The sequence below is a fragment of the Trichophyton rubrum genome (genome assembly GCF_000151425.1).
Source record: "Trichophyton rubrum CBS 118892 genomic scaffold supercont2.1, whole genome shotgun sequence".
NCBI classification, from domain to species: domain Eukaryota; kingdom Fungi; phylum Ascomycota; class Eurotiomycetes; order Onygenales; family Arthrodermataceae; genus Trichophyton; species Trichophyton rubrum.
Window position 1 is genome coordinate 2394567 of NW_003456428.1, and position 22151 is coordinate 2416717.

At 50.1% G+C, this 22151-nt stretch overlaps 9 protein-coding genes across 9 annotated transcripts; 6 read left to right on the forward strand and 3 right to left on the reverse strand.

Moving 5' to 3' along the window:
- Positions 1-291: 291 nt before the first annotated feature.
- Positions 292-4084, reverse strand: TERG_00904 (uncharacterized protein; the record flags this gene model as incomplete). Its single annotated transcript, XM_003238870.1, has 2 exons — positions 292-3764; positions 3850-4084. The coding sequence occupies 2 exons, from the start codon at positions 4082-4084 to the stop codon at positions 292-294; spliced, it is 3708 nt and encodes a 1235-aa protein (XP_003238918.1).
- A 399-nt stretch (positions 4085-4483) lies between these two features.
- On the forward strand, positions 4484-6139 carry TERG_00905 (uncharacterized protein). The gene is made up of 2 exons (XM_003238871.2): positions 4484-5072; positions 5140-6139. The coding sequence occupies exons 1-2, from the start codon at positions 4589-4591 to the stop codon at positions 5433-5435; spliced, it is 780 nt and encodes a 259-aa protein (XP_003238919.1). The 5' UTR covers positions 4484-4588; the 3' UTR covers positions 5436-6139.
- TERG_00906 (cAMP-dependent protein kinase regulatory subunit) lies at positions 5883-7747 on the reverse strand. The gene is made up of 2 exons (XM_003238872.2): positions 6303-7747; positions 5883-6047 (listed from the first exon to the last, which is right to left on the reverse strand). The coding sequence occupies exon 1, from the start codon at positions 7523-7525 to the stop codon at positions 6311-6313; it is 1215 nt and encodes a 404-aa protein (XP_003238920.1). The 5' UTR covers positions 7526-7747; the 3' UTR covers positions 5883-6047; positions 6303-6310.
- A 1036-nt stretch (positions 7748-8783) lies between these two features.
- TERG_00908 (uncharacterized protein) lies at positions 8784-12906 on the forward strand (the record flags this gene model as incomplete). Its single annotated transcript, XM_047747672.1, has 3 exons — positions 8784-8806; positions 9083-9218; positions 9616-12906. 3 exons carry the CDS (start codon positions 8784-8786, stop codon positions 12130-12132), a joined length of 2676 nt encoding a protein of 891 aa, XP_047603635.1. The 3' UTR covers positions 12133-12906.
- A 50-nt stretch (positions 12907-12956) lies between these two features.
- Positions 12957-14290, reverse strand: TERG_00909 (uncharacterized protein; the record flags this gene model as incomplete). Its single annotated transcript, XM_047747673.1, has 2 exons — positions 12957-13868; positions 13926-14290. The coding sequence occupies 2 exons, from the start codon at positions 14288-14290 to the stop codon at positions 13187-13189; spliced, it is 1047 nt and encodes a 348-aa protein (XP_047603636.1). The 3' UTR covers positions 12957-13186.
- Positions 14291-16150: 1860 nt separating this feature from the next.
- Positions 16151-16741, forward strand: TERG_00910 (uncharacterized protein; the record flags this gene model as incomplete). The annotated part of the gene is made up of 1 exon (XM_003238876.2): positions 16151-16741. The coding sequence occupies one exon, from the start codon at positions 16151-16153 to the stop codon at positions 16739-16741; it is 591 nt and encodes a 196-aa protein (XP_003238924.2).
- Positions 16742-18234: 1493 nt separating this feature from the next.
- Positions 18235-18584, forward strand: TERG_00911 (uncharacterized protein; the record flags this gene model as incomplete). Its single annotated transcript, XM_003238877.1, has 2 exons — positions 18235-18399; positions 18459-18584. 2 exons carry the CDS (start codon positions 18235-18237, stop codon positions 18582-18584), a joined length of 291 nt encoding a protein of 96 aa, XP_003238925.1.
- Positions 18585-19900: 1316 nt separating this feature from the next.
- TERG_00912 (uncharacterized protein) lies at positions 19901-20254 on the forward strand (the record flags this gene model as incomplete). Its single annotated transcript, XM_003238878.1, has 2 exons — positions 19901-20115; positions 20188-20254. 2 exons carry the CDS (start codon positions 19901-19903, stop codon positions 20252-20254), a joined length of 282 nt encoding a protein of 93 aa, XP_003238926.1.
- Positions 20255-21294: 1040 nt separating this feature from the next.
- TERG_11650 (uncharacterized protein) lies at positions 21295-21581 on the forward strand (the record flags this gene model as incomplete). Its single annotated transcript, XM_047750732.1, has 2 exons — positions 21295-21381; positions 21453-21581. The coding sequence occupies 2 exons, from the start codon at positions 21295-21297 to the stop codon at positions 21579-21581; spliced, it is 216 nt and encodes a 71-aa protein (XP_047605270.1).
- Between the last annotated feature and the right edge of the window lie 570 nt (positions 21582-22151).

Consider the following 22151-nt stretch of genomic DNA (forward strand, 5'->3'; position numbering starts at 1 on the left):
GTCTCCAAAATGAGGAAGAATCAAAACACCCAGAGGAAACATGATATGATATTTCTTTTAGTCAAGGAAAAGCGTTTCGCATCATTCGTATATCTTGCACAGAGTCGTGCGGATGGGTCAGGGTATAAACAGATAAGAGGTGGGGTTGGTTGGTATAGCAGATAATGATGTATAGGAAAAGACACAGTTCAAGGAATATATTAGATTCAGCCATAAAACACCCAAAGAATCCATTAGCTTCCTCCCTCAATGAAAATCCAAGGTCTTTCAAGGTTCATTATCGGTGAGTATTCAATGATCTTGCCCGAGACTACCAATTATACCTCTCAGGGCATCAATAATAACAGTTTCATCCTTCGTTTCACCGCCTGGGAACGAGCTTTCCTTTGCATTATGTAGAACCCTATCGCGCGCACTCCGTAGGACGTTGCGGATGTAATCTTTATCCTCATAGTCCTCTATAAGAACTGCTTCGAAATTGTCAATTGCTTTGTTGGCTCGAGCTAGAAAAGCGGGGTCCATGCCGCCTGGTTTCTGTACTGGGGTCTGGGCAGGAGTAGGGACTGGAGCTGGCACGGAGGCATTTGGCTGAGTGGGAGCTGGAGCCGTTGTGGGTGGTAGATGACTGGGCTGAGATGCTGGGGCTGAAGTAACAGGGGTATTATGCAGCGGCGGAGGCGGTGGTGCCTGAGCATGCTGTGGCGGCGGTGGTGGTGGAGGCTGAGGCTGTTGTGGAGGACGATGGGGTTGGCCATGATTAGGGGGGAGTATTTGGTTGTGAAACCTATACTGGTTTGGAGGAGGTTGCTGTTGCTGTGGAGGGGGTTGAGGATGGTGTGGTTGCTGTATTTGCGGCGGCGGCGGCGGCCTAGGCTGGTGCTGTTGATGATGAATAGGCGGATGAGTTGGGGGTGGTGGATGCGGTTGTATTGGCTGCTGATGAGTTGGCCGTTGCTGTGGCGGAGCAAATGATGGAGAAGCAAGGATATAAGGAGAGCGATATGGAGTAAGATTCACGACAGAAAGAGCTGGGGGAAGACTCTTGAGTAATTGTGAAGGTAGACTAGGGGCGGGAGGATGTGCTGGGGGGGCTGCTGTAGCTGCTGGAGGCGGAGGCGGAGGCGGTAGCGGAGGAGGTTTAGCCGCGGCCACAGGCTGGGAGGGTTGTGGAGCGGACGGCGCTTGTAAGGGAGCCTGTTGTTGTTGCTGCTGTTGGTGTGGTGGGAACTGGGCATTTGGCGGAGGTTGTTGGTATGGGGGAAATTGGCGACGGTTGTTGTTGAATTGGCCTGGAGGAGCATTATAAGGGGCTCCAGGTGTGTTTGGTGGAAGGAAGCGTTGCTGACTGTTGCTAGATACGTCTTGGACTGGCGGGGGCGACGGACGACGTTTCTTCTCCTTGTCCACCGAGGCGCCGGGTATTAATTTCCATGACCATCCCTTGCCGTCCCGTTCCGCATGCATGAACAAATGCGTGTTACCATTGAGGTTGTGTCGTACACTTGACGTCCAGCCCTCGGTCTCACACTTGAAGCGGAAATAGGGGTATTTGAGCTTGAGTGCACGGTATATCTGTTTTAGTGTCATGGGAGTAGGAGATTCTGATAATGCGTCGAAGATGAGAACGGCATAGTTATACGGTGGTTTGGCGAGTTCCTTGGGGGTGTAGAAGCTCTCTGGCGGATAGTCAGGAGATGGTGACTTGGAGGGTTTTCGTTTCTTTGGTGCAGGAGGACGAATGGGTTCTGTGTGCTGTTGTATTTCCATGTTGGCTGCTATACCAGCGCCGCCTCCTTCGATGGACTGCATTACTGTTTCGCCAGGGGTAGAATCGGGCTTCTTCCTCTTGGTATACTTTCGTTTCTCTACCTTAACAGGAATCGTAGATGGGTCCTCGGGGCTAATTGCAGAAGGACCAGCGGCAGGAGCGGTAGCAGAAGCAGAGGCAGGTTCTTTGGCGGCTTTGGCAGGCTTCTTACCGGCCACTGTAGCGGCTGGCGAAGGGGAAATAGCTGTGGCAGCTGCCGCGCCATTAGCTTCACGTTTAGCGGCCAGTTTCTGCTCGCGTGCAATCTCTGCTCTTTCACGTTTGGACATGATCCCGTCCTTGGGTGGTCTGCCGGGTCCGCGGCGTTTAGCCTGACCAGGTTCTGCGACAGTTGCTTTGGGGTCAGGTCGTTGTTGTTGTTGGGTCTTTCCTTTCGCCTTAACCGGTTCATCAGCCTCGCTTCGCTCCGATTCTTTCTCTACAGTAGGTCGTTCGACAGATGCTTCAGGCTCTTCGTTCTCAGGTTGGTCAGGTAAGCCCTGGCCCATCTCCGGAGGTGAAGAAGGCGCGGCATTTGCACCGGTGTCTCCAATAGGCACGTCTGGTAGCAGAAATCGGACTCGGACACCACCTATCTGTATGAAATCCCCGCTATGAAGAGGTCTGACTTGGCCAGGGGCCAGCCAATCGGCACCCATAAAAGCACCGTTGCGACCAATGACTTCCATCTCGAAGACATTTTTATGGAAGTTGTATGCGATTTTGACGTGTTTCCTTGAAATTGCCCTATGCGAAGAACCACCATGGGCAGGCATGGGTGGGTGTATGGGGATGGTCGGACATGCCTCTGGCGAAGGAAGTAATGAAAGAGTATCGACTCTCTTGGGTTCATGGTGACCTCTCTGCAGCGACTGCATAGCTAAAGCATTGTAGTCGGTCATCTCCCGCGGTTCAGAGTTTGCCTGAGATTCTCCCTGAGATATATGCAGTAACGGCCTGGCAACCTGATCGGCCGAAGAATTAGATGATTTCCAGCTCATCTGTGGCGGGCCATTCTGGGGAATGTCAGGGTCAAAGCCCATGATTCCGCCCTTGTCGCTGATGACACTTCCCATGTACGCACTGCCTTCCCTTTTGACTCTGCTGGGCGTGCGGGTCTTGTGTCCACTAGAACTATGGGCCTTGTTGTTCTGTTTGGCCTGATACTCTCTCTGAAAAGCGGCGCGAGCAGCTCGGACATCACGTCCCAGGATGAAAGAATAGGTATTAACATAGAAATGACCATCGTCAAACTCGAGTTTCGCAAATGCCTGAATCCTGGGCTCCGATCCAGCAACTGATTCAGAGCCCTCGCGGCCCTTGACGTCTGTTGAATTGGAAAAATCCGGGTATCCTACAATGCGTGGAGTTGGTCCACCTCCGTTCATGGTCGGCGAGTCATCATAGTATGCGGCACCGCTGGTAAGCAGTGCGTTATGATCAATTGCATCTCGAGGATTTACAGGCGTGGTCGCCAGGGCAGTGAAATCCGAGAAGTTGTGAGCGTTGAGATCTGAGACCTTGAGGTCGACATTGTCCAGTGATCCGAGCATCGACGGGTCGGTCTGCAAGTCCATCGCTGGTAGCGCATCGGCCGCAGATAGGTCCCCCATCTTAGGCAGTCCGTGGAAGTCGTTCACTGCGCTCGCATCGGTGGCGTTGGCTGGTTGTGTCGCGGCAATTTCAAGCTTCTGGTGCTGTTCTGGCTGCTTCTGCTCACTTGAGTTCGACCAGGCGTTGCTGTCACTGTTGGCCACAGCAGCTGGATGGTCGGGAGAAGTATTATTACTATTATTATCTGTGGCTGTCGTAGTAGTAGTAGCAGTAATATCTGTGACTGAAGTGTCTGTATTCGGTGCAGCGGCAGCGGCGGTGGTCTGACTGGAGAGAAGCTGTGCTAGCAGAGTAGATGCGGCGGCCTGCTTCTGGGATTCCGACTGGGGGGAACGCTGCCGGTCTGCACGGTAGAGTTGAACGGTCAGTAAAGAAATAACGTCAGAGCCCAAGGACTTCGCTGAACTCAAGCTGCTAGTCGAACGTACCGGGAGCATCGTCAGACGAGAGTTTACTCTCACTAGTATTCGCCGCCGGTGGCAGCGTCGCAGCGCTGGCTTCCTCTGCGGCGGTAGATGCGGGCGTGGGCGTCTTCTGGCGCTGGGATTGCTCGCGGTGCTGCTGGTGACGGTCATCGAGCCGGTCAAAGCGAGACCTCTCTGGCACGGCGTCGGGAGGCGGAGGCCCCATGAGCGACGCCGCGACGGCCTGGGACGAAGACATGGTCATCACCGTCGAGAGCGCATCCCTCTGGCTTGCTCGGCCTCGTCGTGTGCGTGCGTGCTGGTCGTTGCTGCGTCGAATGCTGCGGGCGCCCGTCGTCGTCGTCGTCGTCGTCGTCGTCGTCTTAAGGTCAATGGCCTCGAGTCTGCCAACTCCTTAACGATAAAAAAAAATGCCGAGCGCGGATTTGCATGGGCCCGCCTTTTGCCTGTTTGGGTTAGCGCGGGCCTTATCCAGACTTCCTTTTTTGCTTTTATGGCTTTTATTCTTATATTGTTTTTCATCTTATTCTCTATGTAGGATGATCGAGGATTTGACGGATGTGAGGAGGAAGACGAGGTTAAGGGACGTGTAGAAGAGGACGCAAAGGCAGGAAGCAAGCCCGCCGTGGCTGTGAGTGGCTGGCCAGCAGCTGCCATATCAATACGAGGCTTCTACTTAGTTTAAGCGATACCCCAAGGGAAGAAGCAGAGAAGAAGAAGAGAACAAGAGAAGCGAGACAAGATGCCCAAAAAACCAGCCAAAGAGACGGCCAAATTGACGTCTAAAGTGGCAGCCAGGTCAAGGGAAGAGACCCCTGCGCAAAAGACCCCTAACTGGCCGGCGTTACGTCCTTTGCCGCCAACGTCCGACCTCTGCTTAACCCCCATCCTGCCCTCTCAGATCTACATCATACGCAACCTCTTCTCCTCTGCGCTGTGCAAGACATACATCTCCTTCCTGGCCAATCTACCTCTGATCACTACTCCCGGCCGGCCAAAGAAGAACGAGGCACTGCGCGTCAACGACCGGTTTCAAGTGGACGACGCTTCCTTTGCCGAGCTCCTGTGGTCAGGCACGGGGTTGAAGGAGTTGATTTGTAGCAGTGCCAGCCAAAGCGAGAGTGAGGATGACGGTGAGAAAGTAGACTGGGACGGGGAGGTGTTGGGTTTGAATCCGAACATTCGCATATATCGGTATACCAAGGGCCAGTTCTTTAGACAGCATTGTAAGTTTTTCTATTGACTCTTTTCATTGTGTATGGATAAAGTCCATTGACTGGTGGTTATATGTAGATGATGAGTCGGTGCAGGTAATGCATGGAACGCCACCGGTCAAGGGACGGACAAGCTGGACGCTGCTGATATACCTGAGTACCTGCTCAGGCGGTGAGACGGCTTTCTACCCTGAGCTGGGACTAGGAAGTAAGAAAGGTAAAGCACAGTGCCAGCCTGAGCCAGTCGTTGTGGGAATGGAGACTGGTATGGCGCTGCTGCACCGGCATGGAGATGAGTGTCTGTTGCACGAAGGACGGGAAGTGACAGGAGGGGAGAAATGGGTTATTCGCAGTGATCTTGTAGTTAGACGGTGACTATATACTTACTTAACCGTTATATACTCCATCATGCGTTGATATGAGTATGGAGTCATCTACTGGTATATGTACATTGGGGAATTGCTATAATTTTAATTGGTATATCAGCCTCATTAGTGAGTCGGTCTGTGATAGATTCATCTACCAACTTCTCTGGTCTTGCGGTAGCTGACTTGCTTGACCATTTGATGATAGTTTTGAGCCATTGGTATGCCACTAATACGGGTTCTTAGCAGATATCTTCTTAGCTTCATATTCTGTTCAAAAGAATGATTTATTTGAATAAAATTTTATAACAGGTCTACCATTTTCTGTTCTTCTTCCTATAATCCAGCCTAGTAACGAGCGGGTAACGTTGTTCTATAAGTTTTATCTTCAGATTTCAGTAACTACAATTAGAATGCTACCATAGATCATATTGAAAGAAGCGGCCATCTTCAAACACAACCTAAATTCAATAATTCACCATATGACAGTGACGACCGCCCGACCTATCAAAAGATGGCAAGGGCAGTACTTAGTAAGGAAATATCGTGTTATCAGCCAATGACACAGCTTCGTTCCTGAAGAACCGTCTTATATAATCAGAGAACCGTCTTTTCCGTGATTCTAATTGGTTAACTTAGCCCACCACCTTTATCTTTTAAGAGCGAATGACGAAACGAGACTTTGTACTAGCATTTAACATTAATTCATCCAAAGAGAAGAAGAAGAAGAAGAAGAAGAAGAAGAAGAAGCATCTTTTAAATGCCAGCAAGACAAGACACAAAACCACCACATGATGAGAAGACGAGTATACTAAAAGCATTCCAGGTGAACTAGAAGGTGATGGGATATGTTAGGAGTTAAAAAAACACCACGTACGTTAACTACTAGGTGCCCTTTTGCTCTTTACCGGCCTCTGAGTCCGTGGCACTGGCTGTGCCATAGTCTTCTCTCCGCATGATCTCCTCCACAGGCCCAAGCAGACGCTTGAAGCCATCCCTGCCGAGCTTCGCAACCTTAACCTCCGTCTTGGAGACCACGGTGGCCTGTCTAGGCTTATCATCCAGCAACGCCAACTCACCAAAGTAGTCACCGCGCTTGTACTCTTTGACTGGACCCTCGATGCCGGCCTTGTACGCCACCGCCTCGCCAGACTCGAGCAGATAGAATGACTCCCCTGGCTCACCCTCGGCGATGATGGTGGCTCCACCGGGATGCTTGACGGTGTCCAGCGCATCGGCTATCTTGGAGCGCTCATATGGCTTGAGAGACGACAGCAATGGCACTTCTTCCAGGAAGGCCTCGTACATGCGTCGACGCTGGAAGGCACTGTCCATTAGAATGCGTCTAAAGGTGATCCGGTCCAGGGCCCAGAGGGTAGACGGTTCGGTTGAGATGACTGTAGCTGCACGCGGGGCGTTGTACATCAGAGCCAGCTCGCCGAATGCACCTCCCGGCCCGATAGAGGCGACTTTTGCGCCTAGACCGGCAAGACCACCTGGCTGAGCGGTGCCGGAAGGGTGGATGTGGATGTCAAAATGGCCCGATTCGACAATGTAGAAGAAGTCGCCTGCGTCTCCCTGGGTGATGACCTTGATGTCCTTGGCCGGCACGGGCTTCTCGACCAGGGCGTCCAGCACGGTCTTGAACTGGTCGTCGTCCAGGTGGGAGAAGAGGAAGTTGGATGAGACCGCGGCCTGCAGACGGGACAGCTGGGCGGGACTCTTGGGGTGGTGAGGAGGGGTCCAGCTGTCTGTTCCCGAAGTCGTTGGGTTCAGGGACTCGGCGGAGACTGAGGTGCGGCGGCCGAGGGAGTAGTTGTTTGGGAATCCGCTGGATGCTTCCTGGTGCTGGCCGGCAGCGTTGCCAAAGGGACTGGCCCCGAACATGTTGCTAGCGGACAATGCCGAGCTGCTGGTATTGGTGGTATTGGCGTGGCCACTGGTGCTGTATGTGCTTCTGGGGACCTCTCTGCTGCCGGCATCTGGCCTGACAGGGTCTGTGGGCGAGGTGACGTTCTCTTCCTCCTCGTCGATGCGGTTGACACTGCTGGCGCCACCGTTGGCACTGAACGGGTTGGAGACGAAGTGCGATTGAGACATCGGTCTCGTCTCGACTTGTCTTTCTGCGTGTCGGTCTGTTGTCTCCGGCAGTCGAGTCGGTGCCGGGCCTGGTGCTGGTGCTGATGCCGATGCTCGAGCACGCTTTCCTTGTTGTCCTTGATGGCTGGTGATGACGGCGATGCTTCTTCTGATGGCGATGTCTCTTTTGTGGCTTGCTAACTAGTTAAAACTAACTCAGGCAGATGTCGACTGGAAAACCCGCCACAGCCAGGGAAACCAGAGCGAAGACGGTAACGCGTGGCCACCCCCTCTCCCCCTTCTCCTACCCTATCTATCCCATCTCTCTCTCTCTCTCTCTCTGTGTGTCTGCTGGAGTCTGTATGCTGTATGCTGGCGTCTCTGGATCCGGCGTGCTGTCTGGCCTGGTGTCTGGGGGAGGATGGAGGCAGCCTGCGGTCTGGCGTGGGGTTGGGCGGGATGAAGACGAGCTAGCGCACGATGCAGCAGAAGAAACTTGGACAGTGAAACCAGGCAGTTATCGCAGTTTATTTCGCAGTGATCAGGACGGCAGAGACGGTGCAAGCGGCAGAGGATGAGCAGGAGAGGCAGAAGATGGAGGGTCTGAAGCCGCTAGATGTAGGCGAGAGGCAGGCGATGACGTCGAGACGAGCCCGAAAGACAGCAAAAGACAGACACAGGCGCAAGAACCAAGGGTCGCCGTCGCTCGTTCTCTGCCGCTTCTCTTCTTCTTCTAGAACGTCACCAGAAAAGCTACCCGGGAAGTCGAGGCTTCGCCGGTGACTTTGGCGCCGGTAGCGAATACTCCGACGCCCGCAGGGGCTGCCGCAGAGGCTGAGGTAGCGCTACGGGCCTTGCAGGTATCGCCACACGTGAGATCTCTCGCTTCCATCGGACGAGGCAGCTCTGGGTGGACGAAGCTCGGGTCTCCGTCTCGCGGCCGTCTGCCTCTGCCTCGTGCTATAGTTACAGAGTGCGGTTGCAGAGCTGCTAATTGACTATACTGACAGCTTCTCTCCTTTGCAGTTATACCTGCAGCGTCTCTGTCTGCGAGTCGCTGTCGCCGCCGACTTCCATCCAATAAACAGCGTCCGATAGCGCTTGCTTGCTTGCTTGCTTCTTCTTCACCAGCCATTTCTCTGTTCTTCTGTTGCTCTGCTTCACCTCAGCTTCCAGTCCGTCTGCTTCACCATCCCAGCGTCGTCTTCCTGTCTGACTCTCATTCTCCGGAGGCCTGCTCGCTTACAGCTGCGACGTGCCAATTGATATCGACCAGAAGATGGGATTCTACACCTTCAGATGGTAAGTCCGGAATGCAACCTCCACCTCGCTCTCAAGGTACCATGGTTCCTACCAGACGAAGGGAAATGAAGACGCCAGAAAGAAGCAAAGAAGGGCAGCCCAGGAAGAAGAAAAAAACATCGTCCCATTATTATTATTATTACTATTATTATTGTTTGTTGTTGACCTTTGGGCATCTTCGATCTATCGATTCTGCCCCTCCTGTTCAACCTGATAGCTCCCTGTCCCCTTCACCCTTAAAATAAAAAGCACTAGCTAATAGCTTCTTCTGCTCAGGCCCCGACAGGCGCAGGAAGTCATCGTCACCGGCAGCTTTGACGACTGGGCGAGGAGCATCAGGCTCGAAAGGACGGACGCCGGCTTTGAAAAGGAAGTCCTCCTCCCTGAGACCGACGAGAGGATCCTCTACAAGGTGCGTGGCCTCCTTATTTCCCACTCTATTATTCTCTCTCCTGTCTCTCATCTCTGCCTCTTCCACTCTTTTCCTCTAGCTTCTTTTTACTCGTTTTGGTCCCTCCTGGTCCCTCCTGGTCCCTCTTCTTGGTGGCTGGGTACGCGGTTACCTCCCAGTACCTGTGCTGCCTGATGTTTTGGCGGGCGGGCGGATGTACCTGAAAGGTCGACTTTTCGCCCCTACGTCATAACCACCACTCACGCAACTAGCGCCGGACGACCATTTTCCCTCCTTAATCACAACATAAAACATAAACACCCCCACCAGCTCGACGAACTTCTCACATCCCACTGTCCTTTTCACTCTTTTCCTCACTTCTTCATATAAACATTATACTGACGCTCTGCTCTGCAAGTTCATCGTTGACGGACACTGGCGTACTGACCCTGCTGCGCTGCAAGAAGAGACAGACGAACACAACAACATCAACAGCGTTTTACTTCCAAGGCACATCTCGCCAACTTCTTCCGCAAACATGGCAAACGGCAACAACAAAAAGAACAACAACAACAACAACAACAACAATAACAATAACAACCGCTCGGCTCCCATAACAACGACAATATCGGGGGTCTCACCCGAGTCAACCACTGCAGCTCTGGCTGGTGCTGTCCCCAAGGAGACCAGGGAGCCTAATTTCCAGCAGGCTACCATCTCCTCTGCGGCTCCATGCTCCTCTACTGCCCAGCTAGCCGGACAAGTGCCCTTTGAGAAGCCACCGGGGACTTACCCAGAGAGTCCCATCAAGGATGAAAGTTACTCTGCTAACCCCCTGCCCGCCACCGGCACCCTTGGAAACCCTGTCAAGCTTGCTCCGGGCGAGAAGGTACCTGATTCGGCCAAGAACATCTCCTCCACGGGTCTAGGCAGCAATGTAACTCTCGATAAGGAAAGCTACGAGAGGGGGGCTAGTGACCCAGCTATGGCGGCCATGGCTGCTGCTGCTGCTGCAACAGGAGGAAATGATAAGACCAAGAAGCAGGGTGACTGCGGTAAAGACAGCCAGCAGAAAGTCTCTGGTAAGGGTGACCAGCAGAGATCCTCTGGCAGGGATGACCAGCAAAAATACTCTGGCAGAGATGACCAGCAAAAATACTCTGGCAGAGATGACCAACAAAAATACTCTGGCAGAGATAACCAGCAGAAATTCTCCAGCAAAGATGACCAGCAGAGATTCTCCGGCAAGGATGACCAGAAATTCTGCGGCAAAGATGACCAGCAGAGATTCTCCGGCAAGGATGACCAGAAATTCTGCGGCAAAGATGACCAGCAAAAATACTCTGCGAGCCCTATGGCTGCTACCGGAACCGTTGGAAACCCCACCATGGTCTCCTTGGGCGAGAAACAGTCAGGTTCGGCCAAAAATGGCACCCCCAAGGGCCAAGGCAGCAGCGCCACCACCGACAAGCAGAGCTACGATAAGGGAGCCAGCGGTCCAGCTATGGCTGCCATGGCTGCTGCTGCTGCTGCCACTGGAGGAAACGGGAAGAAGAAACAGGGCGAGAACGGTAATGGCCAGCAACAATTCTCTGTTAGCCCCTTGCCTGCTACCGGAACCGTTGGAAACCCTGTCAAGGTTGCTCCGGGTGAGAAGCTGCCTGAGCAAAGCACCATCACTTGCAACACTGTCGACTCAAACGTAACTACCGACAAGAAAGGCTACGAAAAGGATGCCAGTGACCCTGCTATGGCTGCTATGGCCGCGGCAGCAGCAGGAGGCAATAACAAGAAGACAGGAGGGAATAACAAGAAGCAGGCTAACACCAGCGACGACCAGCAACAATACTCCGTTAGCCCCTTACCTGCCACCGGAACCGTTGGAAACCCCGTCAAGACTTCTCCAGGTGAACAGCTATCAAAGTCAGGCGACGCCACCTGCAACACCATTGACTCCAAAGTTACTACTGATAAGCAAAGCTATGACAAGGATGCTAGTGACCCTGCCATGGCTGCTATGGCAGCTAAGCAGCACGACAAGAAGAACACTTTCTCGGCCCTCCCTGTTGATGAGCCCAAGTCCAAGTCTGTCGGCCCTAACGAAAACCCTTCTATCTCCTCTGCCGCTCCCCAGGCCACCACCGCCGGCCTAGCTGGTGGTGTGCCCCTGGAAAAGCCAGCTGGCTCTTCCAAGACTGCTCCTGCTGTCGGTGGCCAGCAGTATGACCCTGAAGTCCCCGCCAAGCAGGTTCCTGAGCGTGTCAAGGAGTCTATGAGCAAGGCTCACGTTGACCCAGAGGCCGCTTGCCTTCCTGAGATGGTCCAGGAGAAGAAAGACCTCGAAAAGGAGCTTCTTAAGGAAGTCTCGCCGGCCACGGGCAGCGGTCAGCCCGCTCCCACCACCTCAGCCGCCGCCACTTCCACTGCTCCAGCACCAACTTCTACCACCACAACCACCACCTCCTCCACTGCTCCAGCTGCTCAAGCACCCGCTACTACCACCACCTCCACCACCGAACCAACTTCGAAGCAAGATTCTCTCCAGCCAGGAACCGTAACTGACACCGGAGACGTCTCACCCAAATCTCATACACCAGAGGTCCCAGCCGGAGGCGCTGTCTGTGAAAGCTCTGGGAATGACGGGCCCGTCACCAAAGGAACTACCGCCTCCCAAGTCCCCGAGGCGCCCAAGGAGACCCCGGAAGCCACCACCGGCCCTGTTACAACTGAAGTTCCCGCTACCTCGGGCGCTCCAGAACAGAAGGCCCAAGAACAAAAGCCAATTGAGCCTCGAACCACTGCCACCGTCACAGCAGGTGCAGACGCAGACACTTCAGCCCAGGAAGATGCCGAAGCTGCAGCTGATGATATGGACAGGAAGAAAAAGAACCGTATCAGCGGCTTCTTGTATAGGCTCAAGGAGAAGTTTGTCTAGGTCTCCCCTACCCAACCACTCTTTTTCACCGGTTGAATCGGCAGATATGAATATAATGTCTCTCTCCCTCCGGCATTCGTAATTTACCCACTTCAAATCGTTCGCTACCCCATTTCCTATGTTTTGCTCGGTTGGCCATTCTTGTCTTATGTTCATGTTTATGTATTCTGTCGATATCCAAATTTGTCTGCTTGTCTTGTTCTAATGTCAATTCAATCAGTCAAGCTTTTCTTACTTAAGTTGCTAGTTAGCTAGCCGTACTTGTCCCAGATATAAAATATGTCTCTAATTCAGACCGCATTCACCTCATCATCGCTGTAAATTAGGTAGTCGCCTTTTATCCTGTGCTCTATACAAGTCACCTGTATAAGTAAAAGTAATATTTATCGTTAACTGCAAACCGCTCGTTCATACCACTTATAGTTTATCAATACAAATAATTAGCTAAATGCGGCGTTCTACGTGGACATATTCTGGTTGACAGATATAAGCACTATGGTGTACGGGGTGGTCGATGAAGTATCCCCGGTATATTCGGACTGCAGAACAGTAACGAGCACCTAGTTAACTAGTTACTAGAATATAGCTGGCAACATGAATGTGGGTTTTAATTTCGATAATTGAGGTGGAACTCAATACATATACTGGGTTAAATGAATTAGAAATCATGGTATTCCTATTTCGTTGGTGTAAAAAAGTATATTTCATAGTTATTATTGCTGAATCGTTTAACATCAAGAGAAACCATACTGGGTATCACAAAAGAGAATAAGAGACCAACCCGCCAACACCGTAACCAAGAGCCCTATAATCCTTTTCGCTATCGTGAACTTTCTGTCTCCGAACCTTCCGTCTCCGTCATACAGAATTTATGAATTATAGAAAAAAAACGTTTGCAGGCTAGCTCTCCGGTCTGTGCTTGGAGTGCCTCGTCCCATCCTTTCCAATCTAGTATCAACTTGTCATGCTGTCGTTGATCTGAGGAGAAACCGAAAGCAGTCATATCTAGCTCTATCCTTGGTGGGCTAAGGAGCTGGGATGAGTCATAAAATTTCTATGGTAATCTGTAAGCAAGACGTACCGGTCTATGAAGCTGTAGCATGTTGAATGTACTTACAATCCTTTCGCCACTTAGCTCCGCATTGCCGTCAGAACTTCTCGTCCAGATCTCAAGGTAAGCAGTTATGTTGCCCACAAAACTGACTCCATGTATTTCTGCCATTCCTTCATTATTAATAGAGGCTGCTGTATTGGCGTTGGCGTATATGGAAGGGTTTTTGATCACATAGTCAGGGAGATGGCTGAAGGCGCGTTTGGAGTTGAACCGGGGCCGTTCATCCAATTTCACAAGAAACGCAACTTTGACCTCGGGCATGACGTTAAACCACTGTTTAATTGATTTTTCGAGATCTGACGAGCCTTCTGTGAAACCAATTTCTGCCACGAATACTATTTCGTCCCGCGGGATCTTTCCACGACGGGGGGCACGCTCTCGCCTTGCAATCCTAATGTCAGGGATCTTCATTGAAGCAGTTTTGTCCCTTGAGCTGGCGCTTGTGTTCATCATCACTTGGAACGAATATTTCTCGTCGTCCCGGGTTGCTTGCTTTAGTGTATTGAGTACAAGGTCAACGATGTTCCAAATCAAGGCATCGTGGATATTTGATGGTGGAGCACGGAGTATAGAAGTAGTGTGAAAGCCCCCATAAACAAGATAACCCGAAGGTTTTCCTTCTCTATGAAAGAGAATTAGTGGGAATTGAAAGAACGTAACTATTTTGCTGCATGCGTACCTGCCACTGAGGGAGCGCCTAAAACCTTGGACGATTCTTTGCCAATCACGCTGAGATAAACCTTTAAAGACGAGCACATCGCGATCACAGTCAGTGGGGAATCGTCCAGCAAACAGGTCTTCTACCTGCGAGGAGCTCAATAGAAAGTCGCCTTCAGCGACTAGGCGCGGGGTGGGGGAGGTATGCACATCGCCGGAGACAGCGGGGGGAAGTTTCGTCGCGAGGAATCGGCGGCTGGCTCGTGGGAGGTCATCGGCGGTTAAAAAGGACTTACAGGGAGTGGGGGACCGTAGCGTACGGCGAATAGGAGACGATAAACCAAGGGGCCTTAGCAAGAAAGCAGGAAGCAAGCGAGATAGCATCATGATTCGGCCACAAGAAGAACAGGGCAGGCGGCTGCTGGAAATTGTGATTGGCGTGGAAGAGAAGAATTGACAGAGAAGTTCGTTGATGTGGAGCTCATAATATTTGTGTGGCAAGGATTGAGCCCTAACTAATAAGCCCTAAAAACTCAGTTGGCAAACAGGATGCTCGTTAGCAGCAGTAAAATAAAGTTGAGGCCCACTACCTAAGTTCTTATTTCACCCTCTCACCCTATTAAAAATATTGATCCGCTTCCGCCACCTTACGTAAACAAACGTAAACAACCATTAATTTCAATGGATAAAGCTGAATGGGCAGGAACAAATGGAATAAATATTCTTAGCCAATAGAAATACCTGATTAATGGTTAATCATTAATCCAATGGAAAGTAGCGAATATTCCTTTTTCGCTATAGCGCGCTCCCTGGTTTGTTATCCAATTATAATAACAACTGAGAATTTTGTGCCTCACTTCTGGATGCTTTTTGAAAGCTCGAAGAATAACTATGGACCTGGGCTCGGCCAGACTGGAAAGTGGTGACAATGCAGAGAGGACCTTTGACCCTTTCACTTTCTAAATTTATGAGAAGGCCCTTCAAACCTAACATCAGCTCGATCTTCCTACAAGATTTGCGCACGATGGGTTGGTTGGTATTTTCATAGCCTCTGGTCTTTCTTAAACATCGTGGGACTGACTTCACAAAAGGGGCTGGGCCGAATGAGAATGATGAGCTGTTTACATACACATCAGGCCGGTTCCTATACAATGAAAGATGCCGCCTTGAAGAGCGACGCGTTTCCTTCAATGTTGTCGCCCTGAAAGACGCTGCTGAAAAAGATGTTGGACATGGCAAAATTACTTCCCTCCAAAAGCTTGCTGAAGGAGGATTTAATCGGATATTCCTCCTTACTTCGGAGGATGGATTTCAGGCCATTGCCAAAATCCCCTACAGTATTACCGTGCCGAAAAAGTATACCACTGCAAGCGAAGTTGCTACAACAGACCTTCTACGGTCAAAGGGTATGCCTATGCCTCGTATATTTGGCTGGTCTGCTGATGCAAACAATCCTGTTGGTGTGGAGTATATTATTATGGAAAAAGCGTCTGGCATTCCATTGGAGACCAGATGGTTTGATTTATCGAAGCACGAACGTCATTATCTTGTGACGAGCCTTGTTGACATTGAGAAGAAGCTGTTTGATATTCCTTTTGGCAATTTCGGGAGCATATATTACAAAAGTGATCTACCACCGGATTTGCAGCTTGACTTATATATGAGTGACACAGATCCGGTCATGGTGTCACAAGATGAACGGTTTTGTATTGGGCCGACAACTGATTATATGTTCTGGTACGGCCAGCGCGCTGATTTGCATACATCTCGTGGGCCTTGTAAATATATCTCTTCTCCCACCCACAGTATTTGGTGAACACGGAAACTAATACGGAAGATAACAGGGAAAACGCCAAAGGATTACTTGATCTCTATCGGAAAACGGGAGTACGAATAGACAGAAAGATATGGCAGATCTCGCCCTATGAAATTTCCCCATGTTGTCCACTTCGAGGCCATCAATTCTCCTAATGAACACATTAGGCATCTCAATCAATATATGGAAGTGGCTCCTTACCTCCTTGGCTCGGAATCTCACACCGACCTAAGCTGTCCTCTCTTGCGCCACCCGGGTAAGGAAACCCTCCAACGTGATATGGTAACAAAAGCACTGGTTAATCTATTTATCATTCAGATCTTAATCCTGGTAACATATTTGTATGTCCGGAAACCCATAAAATTTCCTCGATAATAGATTGGCAACATGCGACCTTGCTTCCCCTACTGCTTGCCACGGGACACCCTCCGATGTTTCAGAGCCCAGATCAACCGCCACCAAAAACACTCGAGAAGCCCAGCCTGCCTGATAACTATGACTCACTTGATCCGGAGCAAAAGTCCCAAGCGGACGAACTTTATCGACGCAGGACGCTCTTTTACATCTACATGGCGTTCAATGGTGGCTTAAATAAAAAGCACTTGTCAGGGATGAAAGATCCTCGTGTGCTACTATCTCAACATCTTGTTGAATGCGCTGAGAAACAATGGAGTGGAGATGTTTTTGGCCTAAAAGGAGCTCTCATCAGGATATATGAAAACTGGCATCTTTTCAATGCACATCTATCGGAGCCACTTCCATGCCCGATCTCGTTTACCCAGTCTGAGATTGATGCGTATTACGAGCAGGAGCCAACCTGGTTTGAAATGAATGGTCTCTTTGAGTACTGGAAGTCAGAGCTAGGAGGTTTGGGCGATGACGGATGGGTGAGGACGGAAGCTTACGAAGACACTGAAAAGAAAAGCATTAAGTTGAAGCAGGTGTTATTGGAGGGCTCGGATACACCGGAAGAAGAACGGTGCGTTCAAGAGCAATGGCCATTCCAAGATCATGAGGAGTGATATATGCTCTAATTGACTACAGACGCAGATAGAGGAGACCGCTCTCTAGAGTCCGAGATAAATAGACAAGTCAGAGAATCACTCGGTTAGATATGGCAGGTTAGTTAGAGACGCCTCATTGAGCTAAGGAGAAGCACGGAGCATGCATGAATACTCCGTACTGCACGAGAGATAGCCGAGGAACAGCCTAAAACAAATGTCTGTGCAGGGCTAGCAATAATATGTAGCCACACGTCACACTGCTAGTCAGGTGCATATGTACCAGCTCCCGACGCCTCCTACTTGATCGTATTTTAGGCATGGCATGCTTGTTCGGGCAATAAATAACGAAGTTTATTGACACCTTAATCCCATAAAAAGGGCCTGCGTGCTGTTATGGGCAGCTTCGATCGACGCTTTCGGCTGCCATTGGGCTAGGATGCCTTGCAGCGACGATCTCGCGGCGCCTCACGGGATCATGATCGGGGATCTACCCATAGTCTTATTGTGCAGATGAATGTTTGTTCTAGACCCTAAGGATTCAGTTGTATTGGCCGCCATCTGAGGGTGTGAAAACGGTGAATGCATATATTCTCATAGATTTAGAAGTCTACAGCTATTGATCCAGCAGGGTATTTCAGCAGGTGTTTTACTTCGATTTATCGAAAGGACACGCGCGAATGAAGAGCTGGGCTGCGACACATCCTTAGTGACATCCACCCTGGCAGAAAGCCATGCAGCTAAACTCACCTGCTTTATGTGATATGACTAAGGGAAACTACTAGTTCCATCGGCCTTGTTGGATTATATGTTCTAGCTAATCGTTGAACATACGCCACTGGGTCTTGGGAATCAGCGCTGTCAAACATTTAGCTATTCAATGCTTGACTCCTATTGGTTTCCAGGCACAAGAGGCGCCCTATCGTTTAAATTTCCCCTTTCCATTCGAGTAAGGAGGATGTTAAATTCACCAGTCATTTGCCAGACCTAGTCTACCTAAACATATTCTTGTCACACAACTTCCTGCATGCTTATTTATGGTAGCGTAAAACACCAGCTGCCAATTCTCTTTGAGGAAATCGAGATACCGACTCCCACTGCTGGCGTGAAGGCGAGAGACCAAACCCCGAGAAATAGTGTTTTCGACGTATAAGATGTATTCCTGTAGATGCAATTGCAATTAGGGCGGATGAGAACCGCTGGAGAAGGTGCAGGGTTGAACTCCTCACAGTTGGCTTTTGAGTGTGTGAGAACCATTGCATGAGGAGTCGTCTCATGCCAATGTCTCGTCTCAAGGAATCAATCATCACGAGCAATCAGCTCAGCTGCCCTCACATTTGGAGAATGGCCTTCATACCCAGAAGGGCTTCAGAAAAGGTATAAATAGAGGGTATATCTCCTCCTTCAACGTTGGAATTCAGAATCATCAAGCACATCCCAAAGCATTCAATCTTCTACACTCCGAGCAAAACAGTCCAAAAGAATAATCAATCCTATCAGTTCTATCAGCCATCATGCGTTTCACTACCATTCTCATCGTCGGCCTTGCCTCTGTGGCCACCTCTTTTGCTCGCCCCAATGGAGAATCCAGCCAAGCCAACTGCGGGTATCCCAACGGCAACTGCTACCAGAACGACTGCCATGGAGAGCTGAGCGTTGATAGAATCACTTGTTTCTCTGTGGGTATACCACTAATACTCCCCCGAGCACGCTGCGACTAACCATAAACTCCTATTAGGGCCCCTACCGTGACTGCCCATGCGGATATAACTGCGGTAGCAATGTCGGAAAATGCAACGAGAACGGCTGTGAGGGTCATGCGGGCCGTTGCACCCGCAACTACCTCGGCTGCTCTTGTGTCTAGACCACGCTCAGGCAAACAATTTCGGGCATCAAGGAAACTTCCGCCTTTGCTATCTGTGATGAAGGACCAAACCGAGTCTGTCATTTCCGCTGTCCGGTGTTATTATGGGGTATCTGTGTCGAGCTCTTAACTCATCTTGTCAACAACTCTGTATTCTGCAGTGATACTAGGGACAGCTCAATACAAGATAATCCTCGTTATATTTTCTGTCATTCGTCATCGTTAAGGGGAGAAGTAGTAAAAAATAACCTTGTTGTCAATAAGATTAAGGGGTTGTTTCTTGGCATGAGCCGCACAAAGTGTAAACAGAACAAACAAGGCAATCAAGACAAACAAGACAAATATACTCCTTTAAGTAAAAGTATCTCGGAGATGCATTACGTAATCAACTCCGACCGAGGATATGCAGGGGCGCGAGGGTCTCATTCGACTGCACGCTGGCACTGTGGAGAGGGTGGAAAACTTCGTAAAAGGGTCCGTGCCTAAGATCTAGGAGGGAATTGACAATCAAAATCCGATGCTCAAAAGGCTGTAGCTGGTCTGCAGGGCTTGAAATGTACGTTCTGATGAAGCTGATAAATGGATGTTATTCCAAAGAACTGCTAAGCTAAGAACTAACTATGGAAGGCCGAGGATGCACGTGACATACTCTTCGGCCGGGGGCTTCTTTGCTCGCATGAAGAACCTGAGATTGGGAGCAAGGAGCAGCTGGTATCTTTAGGTACAGATGCAGGCAGGCCTGTTGCAGGGTAACATACTCCGTACGGAGTACGGAGGATATTATTGTTGTTGTCTCTCCTTGGTAAGCGAAGGCCCCAGCATGTCTGACTTCTCCGTCGACCTCAGCTGAAGACTCCCAATTCCAACGAATCGGATGCTCTCAAAACACGAGCTTGTGCAAGGAACCGCTGACTAGTCTTGCACACAAGGGAACAGCCACAGTCTGCGCCCAGCGCTCCCCTTGCTCCTCTGTTGCTAATTGTGGCTGGTCTTCGCGCTCTCCTGGTTGAACCGTTATTCGAGATAACCATAAATCCATCCTCTGATCCCTCGGGGCCACTCCCTTTCTTTGCAGTTTCAATATTATCTCTCGTTCGTTACGGAGTACCAGGCGCAGCCTCTTCTAGGTCGACCAAATCCTTCGGCTCCAGCTGTCACTCCTAATACGGGCATACCCCGCGCTCTCTTCGCAAGCGACCTGAAAGTGCGATCTCGTTCGAATCGAGTCCACCCACACCATCCTTCACTCGAAGCGCTTTCCTGGAAACCAAGACGACAGACATAGAACACGAAGCAAACTTGGTCAGCTAATCGTCATGGGTGCCCTCAGCCGCCTTCTCCCTGTGGTCCTGGTGATCCTGTTGGTTGTCGCCCTTGCCGCCGTCGGTCTAGTGATTTACAGCATCGCTATGGATGTGAAAGATAACACCAAGAAGAAGATGGAGAAGAAGAACGTTGCATTTTCAAGAGAGGGCGCCAAGGTTGGTGTCAAGGAAATGCAGGCGGAGGAGTACCAGGACAGAACACAAAGGTATTTCTACGACAGGAGCCTTCTTCTTCTCGTTGAGAGTAAAGCAATGTACTGATCTTAATCGTTATGTAGTGTCCTGGTCAACATGTGGGAGAATTCCGGTACCGGCCAGACCAGGGGAAGGAAGAAGAAGGCCTGAATATGGGGAATACTGAGATGAGAAGGATTTGATCAGCCTACGGCAAACGAGTTACGAGTTGCATCTTTGGCATCATTAGTGGATGACCCGTTACGACTTTCATCTTCAGGTGTAAATGGTTGGTGAATATGAGTTTATTTCACTCCCTCTGTACTTATGAAGAACAATCAATGTACCCATATTCTTCAAGTCTAGTCATCTAGCAGCATTTTGGACGATCTAAGTATAACAACAATGCATTGATCGGCTTCTAGATGCGCCACGAACTACGGGTCATTCGCTGCTGCAGGCCAACTTTCTCGCCTTATTCGCCTTTGTTTCGGGGATTATGCACAACTCGGTCTGGGGGATCTACATGTACTCTTTTGCCAGTAGTGGACTCAAATCGAACCCTATCAAGTTGCTTTTCATACTATTTATCCATCAAATCAATTTACTACGCTACTTCTCCAAGTACAAGCATGACTACAATGAGTGAAATGGAGGCAGGTGACAATTGTATGGTGGAGCGTTGTTTCTCTTCCTTTCCAGTTGCACATGAATCTGCAGCGTCGAAGGATCAACATGCAGCCTCCAGTCTTCCGTAACAAACACCGACAAATCCTTTCTATTGGCTCGACGGGCATATTCAAGATAATTGAATTGTTCTTCGCGTACACAGCATAGATGAAGGATTGCGGGGGATAAGGATTCCAGCTGCAAGCTAGGAGCGTACTCAATTGCACTCCACATCTTCATCCCTTGATCTACAGCGCTCCCTTTACTGATTGGCACTTCTGTGTCGGATCACTCCTTGAAAATCCTCAGCTCCCCCACAATGATGCAGTTCTGAGTTGTTCTTATCATGACCTTGTGGAAGATGGAGGATTTGTTCAGATTCAACATGGGAGACTATGTTGTGTACGGGGTTGTTCGAGAAATATATAAAGGGGCTGATGTTGCCGGATAATTGACAATTTCAGAGCATCCTCAAGCAGCCACATTGAACACTTCCATAACTCAAGAATCAGACGAAATATCCATATCGAAAACCAGTCAAGATGAAGGGCCTCATGATGTTGTTCCTTGCAGTGACCTCGGTCGCAGCCCTTGCAGCTCCCCAGCCCAAGGAGGGCTTGACCCAGGGTGTATGCTGATCTCTCCTCCTTGCACACCCGCATTTATAGCAGTAATTCGAGGTACTGACTTGTATGACTAGACCTTCATCTGTGCTGCTGCTCCTTGCAGCAACGACGCTTACTGCAAGAGCAACGGCTGCTACAAGTGCCAGCACGGCGTAAGTTCACAATTCTCCATCTCCCCTGTTATCATAGGAGCATTATGCTGATCAGGCTTCAACTTCCCCAGAGATGCGCATAAACAAGTGATTGACAGGCCCACAAGGATTGATCACGCTTATTTCAGCCTCAGTCTCGGGCTGTTCACTAGTTAGCGAGCAGGCAGGTTGGATGGAAATTTTCGATGAAATAAGTGTCATATTTAACTGGATATGAAGTTTTCAACCAATAGCTCCAATCAATGAATCTTTATGAAGAATGTTTCACTAGTCGAATCATGACTTGGCCATTCGCAAGTGATTGAAACGATGATATAAATAACTGGTCCAGTGGGTAACTAACTGACTAGGCAGACACGGCTGAGCCTCAAAGTAAAAAAAGCCACCATTGACTCACACGAGAAGCTGCATATTTAAAACATCAGCTTCTCCCCTCTCGGCAATGGAGTAACTTGATACCCTTCACATTCTCACATCCATCTGCGACTTCACTCTCAGAGATGTCTTCGGAACCCATCTTCTTCTGGAAGCCCGAGCAGGAACATGGGTATCTAGGACAATGGTGGAAGTCCCCCTTCACGGTGCCTGCAGAGGGCGGAGGCGAAGAGCTCAAATATGAGA